At 33.7% G+C, this 7,870-nt stretch overlaps 2 protein-coding genes across 3 annotated transcripts; one reads left to right on the top strand and one right to left on the bottom strand.

Moving 5' to 3' along the window:
- Window positions 1-299: 299 nt before the first annotated feature.
- On the top strand, window positions 300-2,383 carry LOC145058620 (uncharacterized). The gene is made up of 3 exons (XM_079006502.1): window positions 300-799; window positions 890-1,753; window positions 1,834-2,383. The coding sequence occupies exons 1-3, from the start codon at window positions 563-565 to the stop codon at window positions 2,209-2,211; spliced, it is 1,479 nt and encodes a 492-aa protein (XP_078862628.1). The 5' UTR covers window positions 300-562; the 3' UTR covers window positions 2,212-2,383.
- Window positions 2,384-3,211: 828 nt separating this feature from the next.
- On the bottom strand, window positions 3,212-6,985 carry LOC145058621 (magnesium transporter MRS2-11, chloroplastic-like). 2 transcript variants are annotated; one of them, XM_079006504.1, is made up of 14 exons: window positions 6,343-6,985; window positions 5,882-5,954; window positions 5,698-5,768; window positions 5,527-5,612; window positions 5,344-5,437; window positions 5,191-5,259; window positions 5,018-5,098; window positions 4,763-4,925; window positions 4,647-4,692; window positions 4,286-4,366; window positions 3,888-3,970; window positions 3,738-3,781; window positions 3,535-3,644; window positions 3,212-3,437 (listed from the first exon to the last, which is right to left on the bottom strand). In XM_079006504.1, exons 1-13 carry the CDS (start codon window positions 6,724-6,726, stop codon window positions 3,549-3,551), a joined length of 1,371 nt encoding a protein of 456 aa, XP_078862630.1. In that variant the 5' UTR covers window positions 6,727-6,985; the 3' UTR covers window positions 3,212-3,437; window positions 3,535-3,548. The 2 variants fall into 2 exon arrangements, with proteins under 2 accessions (XP_078862630.1, XP_078862629.1); XM_079006503.1 differs by having other exon boundaries at window positions 3,212-3,644.
- Window positions 6,986-7,870: the final 885 nt, after the last annotated feature.

The following is a 7,870-nucleotide window of genomic DNA, read 5'->3' as shown; positions in this document are numbered from 1 at the left end:
TACTTCTATATAAGTCATATTCAATGAAATTTGATATCAAATTTCAATTGTTATAAACGCTTCTCCTAGTTATCTCCTATAAACATATTCTCCATTAAATTTGCATCTTTATATATTTACAAGAAATAATGTTCGTAGCTGGTTGTGACCCCAACATTTATAAAATGGAACTCGAGTTTCACATTTTGGAAAATCACTCGAAATAAAATAAAAATAAATGGATGGAACGTTTTTAAATATATAACCTTAATTCTTTAAGGAAATATAAATCAGACCACATAATTTATGTTTCAGAACCTGTCCCCTCTGTACACTGAAAACATATGTCGTCTGTTCATATAATTAGTTTATGTGCCATACGTTTTCTCAATTTCTCCCCTGAAAATAAAAATATAAAACCCTAGAATCCAGCTTCCGAGATACACTCTTTCAATTTTCAAAAAGGCGATACAATCTTTACTTTGCACTTTCCATTCCAGGTCGATAGCAATTGGTTGATTTGAAAGCTCAACTCCCTCCATCTTTTCTGCCGGGCTCCTAATCGCACAATCTTACACTTTTAATGGCGGAGGAAAATAATAGTAATGATACAAGACATTCCGGCGCCGGCGATGTCGATGATCGGAGCGAAGCAAGCGATTACACTTCAGAAGACGAAGGAACAGAGGATTACAGGCGTGGAGGTTATCACGCTGTTCGAATTGGCGATACGTTTAAGCACTCGAGATATGTTGTTCAGAGCAAACTCGGTTGGGGCCATTTTTCGACAGTCTGGCTCGCTTGGGACACTCATAAATCTGTACGATTTCTGTCTTTGTGTTCTTCCTTCTCTAATTTGAGGATTCAAGTGAAGGATTTCAAACATGATCAATTTGATTTTGTTTTGTAGAGATATGTAGCTTTGAAAGTTCAAAAAAGCGCTCAACATTACACTGAAGCAGCAATGGATGAAATCACGATCTTAAAGCAGATAGCGGAAGGAGATCCTGACGATAAGAAATCCGTCGTGAAGCTTTTAGATCATTTCAAACACTCAGGCCCAAACGGACAACATGTGTGTATGGTGTTCGAGTATTTGGGGGATAATCTGTTAACTATGATCAAGTATTCAGATTATCGAGGGATTCCTCTTTACAAAGTTAAACAAATCTGCTACCACATCTTAGGAGGTTTGGATTACTTGCATCGCGAGCTTTCCATCATCCATACCGACCTTAAACCGGAGAACATTTTGCTTTTGTCCACGATTGATCCAGAAAAAGATCCACCAAAAACAGGCAAACCTCTCATTCTCCCATCTGAAAAAGTTCCACCGGACACCGGAGCTTCAAAAGATAGTAAGATTTTGAATGGTGATCTTACAAAGAATCAGAAGAAGAAAATCAGGAAAAAAGCTAAGAAAGCCGCCCAAAATTCTTCCGGAAAGGAAGAATCCGAGGATGTTGAAGCTTGTAAAGAGAAATCAATGGATTCCAGCCATGGAAATAGGAGAAGAAGCCGTTCAGCAAGGAAGAAGCTGTTAACAGAGGTTGATGTCAAGTGTAAACTGGTTGATTTTGGTAACGCATGTTGGACTTACAAACAATTCACAAGTGATATTCAAACTAGACAATACAGATGTCCAGAAGTTTTGTTAGGATCCAAATACTCAACATCTGCAGATCTATGGTCTTTTGCTTGCATTTGTTTTGAGCTTGCAACTGGTGATGTTCTCTTTGATCCTCATAGTGGTGAAAATTATGACAGAGATGAGGTATGTAATGTACATTCATTCATTATTAGTGTTCATCTGTCATCTATACTCCATTGTTGAATTTTGTTTATGGTTTACAGGATCATTTGGCTTTAATGATGGAGCTTTTAGGAACGATGCCTAGAAAGGTAGCTTTAGGTGGAAGGTATTCACGAGACTTTTTCAACAGACATGGTGATTTGAGGCATATCAGGAGGTTGAAATTTTGGCCATTAAACAAGGTGTTAATGGAGAAATATGAGTTTAGTGAAGAAGATGCAAATGAATTGGCTGATTTTCTTGTTCCTATACTTGACTTTGTACCTGAGAAAAGACCTACTGCTGCAGAGTGTCTTAATCATCCTTGGATCACTGGTCAGATTCAGATGAATAGTAGAGAGAAAGCTGAGAGGGAAGCTATGGAGGTTGGGATTGGGAAAATAGCAATTGGGGGAGTTGACAATTCGGAATTAAGGTAAAGTTGATGAGTTTTACAGGTGATTAATTATTCTTTGTACAATTTGGGGATTTCTCTTTTGGATGTTTGTGTATTGGATTTGAACTTGTAATGTGGTCACACAAATTGTACATTTTATTTGATTTTGTGACTCGTTTTATGATTGATTAGATGACATGAAAAAGTGTTTGACATGATTTAATCCAGTAAGTTATATATGAGTACACTTCTTTTTGACTTAATGCAGAATAGACAACTTAATTGAGAGGTTTTCTATGAGGGCAATGATATGGTTTAAACTTTAAAGAACATGTGAGTTTGTGTTGTGATTCAAATCTTGAGGTTACCCATTGTTACAAGTAGATTTTCAAAGTATAATACTTTAATCAGAAATAAAATAAAAGAGGGTAAATTATACAAATGGAAGGCAAAATTGTAATTTCACATTGAGCTTATCAGATTTACATTGTAGTTTGTGCGCAAAACTAGCTTATTTTTTGAGCTTATTGCAATGTTATGTTTAACAAAATACCAAAAGCAACTTATAAACCAACTTTTTAAAGGGTTTTAAAAGATATTTGAGATACCTTAAAACTAAGCTTGTGAAGCTTTTTTCTACAAGTTTTTCAAATATACCTTAAATATTTTTGTCATTTTATATTTGGAGTCTAGCTTATCAGTTATCATCTAGTTTACCAAAAGCTATTACTTTATTAGCCACCAGACAAAAGCTAGCTTTTCAGATAAAAAACTAACTTTTCAGCTATTTTGCCAAACACAACCTTAAATTCACATTGTGAGTAAGAAAGGCCAAAGCCAAATAGAAGTCTCAAAACAAGAACCAAGAATATATATATATATATATATATATATATATATATATATATATATATATATATATATATATATATTCTTTTCAATCCAAACAGAAGAAACTCAACACATGGACCAAATTTGTATTTCACTCTAATAGAAGGAATACAAAAACTCTACATTGGTATTCTTGCATTTGTTTCCTTCCATTTCTTAAAAGTATGTTGTCATTTTCTTAAATATCATTTATCCATTTATCCAGACAACACTTTATCCATACAACAGTAGACAGAAAATCTTGGTATCACATTTATCTATCATGGTGTGTACACAATGAACATTTAGAATTTACATACAATTATACACAGCATATCTATTTTTCCATCTTGCTAAAACCTTGCATATTCACCTCAAATGGCATTATCATCCCTTGATCTTTTTTGTTCAAATGGTAGTATCATGTCAAATCTGTATGTTACTTTTGTATTTCTTGATCTATAGCTATGTAATAAATGATGAGATGTAAATGTACCTTGCAAGATCCGCCTATAATATTTTCTTTGCCCTCAAGTATGAATATGTGAGAAAAAATGCCACCACAGCACCGAAGATAATTCCGGCTGTTGTAAGCCAAAACGCAAACTGCAAGGGTTAAAATCGTCAAGTCTTGGAAAATGTGGACAATATTTGAATTTGGAAGGATATTAAAAGTTTAAGGACTTGAGAAGAAAGTACCACATGTTCTTCAATATAGGATCTTAAATTCATTCCAAATATACCTACATAGACACAATTGTTGAAGGGTATTGTAGACTTTTGACCACGTGCATAAATTTGAAATTTGCACTTTTTTCATGTATGATTTAAGTAAAAAGAATTATTGACCTGAAACAAGAGCACCAGCTCCAAGACAAAAGCTCCCAACCTGAAGAAGCAATTCAAATCTGCTCACCTGAAGCCTCCGCGAACTGAAAAAAAATAGAGTAAATTACACAAATGGTCCTTCTGCTTTTTTATTTTTACCGTTGTAGTCCAAAAGTGAAAATATTTTCAGTTTTAGTCCTTATTTCATGTTTAATATCGATTCTGGTCCTTGGAACGTTATTATCAGAAAGACACAGAACCAAAATCAATACGAGACCTGGAAATAAGCACCAAAATTGAAAAAAAAATGTTTCAATTTTGGACTAAACACGGTAAAAAACAAATTATTTCATCATTATATAACTATATAGTATATCCTTCTGTGTAATGGAAATTGTAATATTGTTAACACAGTAAACCTCAAGTTAACAGCAATGGAATCTTCCATTTCTCTTGCGGAATCAAGAAGCCTTTCTGCTTGATTATGACATGACTCACATCTGCAATCATACACATAACATTCAACTTATAAAACCTAGAGAAAATTACATTTTTGGTCCCTGAGTATAGATGATACTTTCCATTTTGATCCCTAAAAGTTTCTCTTGCAATTTTTGATCCTTAACTTATTTCCAAGTAAAATGACTATACTTTTTGGACCAAAATTGCAAAAATTAGCTGTACAGAGGGACCAAAAATGTAATTTACTCAAAAACCTATTATTTTTTTTAAAAAGCTACTGAAAAACCTATTAACAAACACAATTTTAATAACTTCTACCTGTGAAGATAATTTTCCAACAACATTTCAATTTCTTCTTCCTCTTCTGCATATAATAAAATCAACCATGATTTTTTTTTTTACTTTATCTCAATTTATGCAAAAGACACACTTACCCTCATCAATCTGCTTCTCAAGTGGAACTGAGCATTCAACATTGCTATTTCTACTCAATATACAGTTTCTACCCACAATACAAAGTCGTCGAATTTCTTGAGAATCTTCCAACATATCAAGCAGCATTTGTCTTAGTGCTCCTGCTTTTGATCCAAGTTCCACCTTCCATAAAAATCCTTTTATTTTTAGTTCATAATATCAACTAATTAACTTTATAAAAAAAAAAATGAAAAGTGGCTAAAATTTATGGTTACCAATGTTTGCTTGCATATACGAAGCTGTTCCAGTATGTTAGCTGTTAATCGGTTTGGTAAAACCTTGAGTAAATCTTGAACCTGAAACACAATATAAACGTTTTTTTTTTTTTTTTAAATCTACAGATTATAATATGCTAGAAATTTAAATCCTTATGTTTTTTTATGCTCACATGTGGGTCTAAATCCATTAGTCTGTGTTCGAAGTGCTGTATTCGTGAATTAAGTGCAGCTTCAACTACCTGAAAGTTAAAAAATTTAAAGGTTTTGTGAAGTCTTTGTAAATCTAGAATCTGAATCTTTAGTAAAGAAGAGAATAATTAAACCTCAAGCTCAAAGGGCATTACTACGCCTCCTCCAATCATACTTTTAGGGTTTAATCGAGGTAACAAATCATCTATAAAAGCTTTTCCTCCTCTACTGTAATTCTCAAAAGATAAACCCGAAAAGAATAATGTCAATTTAGTAACTTTGATTCAGTATGAAAATTATTAGTAGTTGATAGTTACCGATTGTAGTTGAATATAAAGACACATTCTTGCATTGCAATTGCACGCAATGAGCCTAAATTCAATAGTATAGCGTTTTCACGAACCTATAAAATATAAAAAAGACACGTGTATATAATATTGATGACAAGAAATTATAATGTTAATGTTTTATTGGAAAATAGAATATACCAGTAAAGAGGGCATTGTGTTTGTTAACCATAATGAGGGATCAACACTTCGTATGTCACGTGGACGAAGACCTGTAATCAGAAACTTAAATTAAGAAGATGCATTCTTATGTGAATCTTGAGATTGATTGAAATAATAGAATGATCAATGATTTTAGAAGGAAACAAATCATTATATTATTCACCACTTGATTTTAGTAGATGCCTTCTGTTAACTTTTCGGGTTGAGACCATTCCTTTTGAACTAACTTCCACAACCTTTAAGATAGAAAAAGAAGAACATTTGATGAAGTTATGATAAGATAGATGACTGAGAATACTTTTTCTTTTTATAAACCAATGATGCTGAAACATGCATATAATATTCAGTTTCAGCCAGATATGTTGAATCTGTAAGAATATGTCTACTTTGTGGATACAATTACCGGAACATTTATGCATACATCACTAACATTTTAAGGAAAATAGATTCACCCTTTCTCAATTTTGTTTCTATACCTTAAGCAGTATGTCAGGTGAAGATTATCAAATGTGCATCTCATTGTATTATAGATAAGTTTTCAGTGATACAGGTTAACATATTGAGAAAATTAAAAGTAAGCTGCATAAGATTGAAACGATGTATTCTTTTGAAATCGAATCAAACCTCATAAACAGGATCACGGCTCCCAAGGTTAAGAGCATCAGACAAGGACGAGATACTTTTCCTCGAATCACTGGAAGTAACTTTATCAAAATCGTCTGAGCTTGGATAAGTCTCTTCAATGGAATCATCGTCGTCATTATCACCAGCAGGAGTTTCCTGCCTACTATCTTCCGTTGATTTCGTATAACGCTTAGACCTACCGGTCGATAAGACTTCCAGTGGAACTGGGAACAGAAAATAGCAGCTCTTCCGCAGAGAGATCGCCGGATATGTTGACCTGATCGATTTGCATCTTGTAAACAGAATGTACGGCGGCGAACGAACCACTGATAAATGCGGGAAGTGTAAGGAGGAAGAAATTGGAGGCGTAGATTTTAATGCCATTTTCGTAACCTAAAGTCAATCAGTCGAGCTGATCGATATCATGTTTGGGAAACTGATTCTACGTGAATTTGTTTGTGTGAAATCCGGTGATGGTGGTGGTGGTAGTGGTGGTTGGTGGTTGGTGGAGAGGAGGATGACAGTGGAGGTTTTTGGTGGTTATCTTGTGTCCACGTGGATTTTATCCACCACAGCAGCCTCGTGACACTTTACCGCTATCTTTTTAAAAAGAGTTCACTCCCACACACCAAAGTTTTTCTTTCTTTTATCATTATATAGAATTTTGACTTAGTTGACTATCAAATTATCAAGCTTGTTGTTATTTAGCCATTTAAATTCAAATTGTGTTAACTAAGTCCATAAAATCTTAAAATCGTCACTATTAATACATACTATAGCATGTTAACGACCTACCTGGAATGACATAACATGTAGTCAATCGGTGACTATTTTCATCAAGATGGTTAGAATTTAAAACATATACTATTTTTTTTCTTTGTGTTCTTGTGTTCATCCAACATTTTTCCCAAAGAAGTCTAACTTGTCCTTTGATATATCGGTTTGTACAATGGATAATTTGTCATTTAATCTTCTCAAAGAAAAAAAAAAATTCTAGCGAATGCCAAAGCTTTAATTTAAGCAACCTATTCTTGCTTCAAGAACAGAAGTCAAGTTCTAAATTCAGCAAAAACTCAAGCATAACAAGAACAGAATTCGAGTTCCAAAAAACATGTTTGATTTAGGGTTTGTTGAGAAATAGTAAGAGAAGATTTTGATGTAGGGTTTTGTTGAAATTGAGTTCCAGTTATGGATTCGTTGAAAACAGCAAGAAACATGTTTCATTTAGGGTTCTAGATTTAAACCGATTTGTATAACATTTCCGTGTTCCAAATTCATTGTCGACTTAGGGCGGTCGGTGCACCCTGTACCGCACACTGCGATTGCTAATTTGACATCTTAGTGTGCGGTGAACGCAACTCTGACCCTCATTATCGTACTTGAGATCCTTATTGCCGGTGGTGGTCTTACCGCCTTTGATTTGGACTGTTTGAGCCATTTAACAGTTGACAACGGTTATTTTTTCAAAATTTTTATTTTTTTACCTAATAATTTAACTATAAATTAAAACCTTACCTCACACATATAT

Source organism: Lactuca serriola, chromosome 6, assembly GCF_051521515.1.
Source record: "Lactuca serriola cultivar US96UC23 chromosome 6, Lser_US96UC23_V15, whole genome shotgun sequence".
In the NCBI taxonomy this organism is placed as follows: domain Eukaryota; kingdom Viridiplantae; phylum Streptophyta; class Magnoliopsida; order Asterales; family Asteraceae; genus Lactuca; species Lactuca serriola.
This window is presented reverse-complemented; position numbering and strand designations above follow the sequence as displayed.

Coding starts and splice junctions, on each gene's coding strand:
- LOC145058620 (XM_079006502.1), top strand. CDS start 563: ATGGCGGAGGAAAATAATAGTAATGATACAAGACATTCCGGCGCCGGC. Junction 800..889: donor CTTGGGACACTCATAAATCT/GTACGATTTCTG, acceptor TTTGTTTTGTAG/AGATATGTAGCTTTGAAAGT. Junction 1,754..1,833: donor AAAATTATGACAGAGATGAG/GTATGTAATGTA, acceptor TATGGTTTACAG/GATCATTTGGCTTTAATGAT.
- LOC145058621 (XM_079006503.1), bottom strand. CDS start 6,726: ATGGCATTAAAATCTACGCCTCCAATTTCTTCCTCCTTACACTTCCCG. Junction 5,438..5,526: donor TTTATATTCAACTACAATCG/GTAACTATCAAC, acceptor TGAGAATTACAG/TAGAGGAGGAAAAGCTTTTA. Junction 4,367..4,646: donor TTGGAAAATTATCTTCACAG/GTAGAAGTTATT, acceptor GTATGATTGCAG/ATGTGAGTCATGTCATAATC.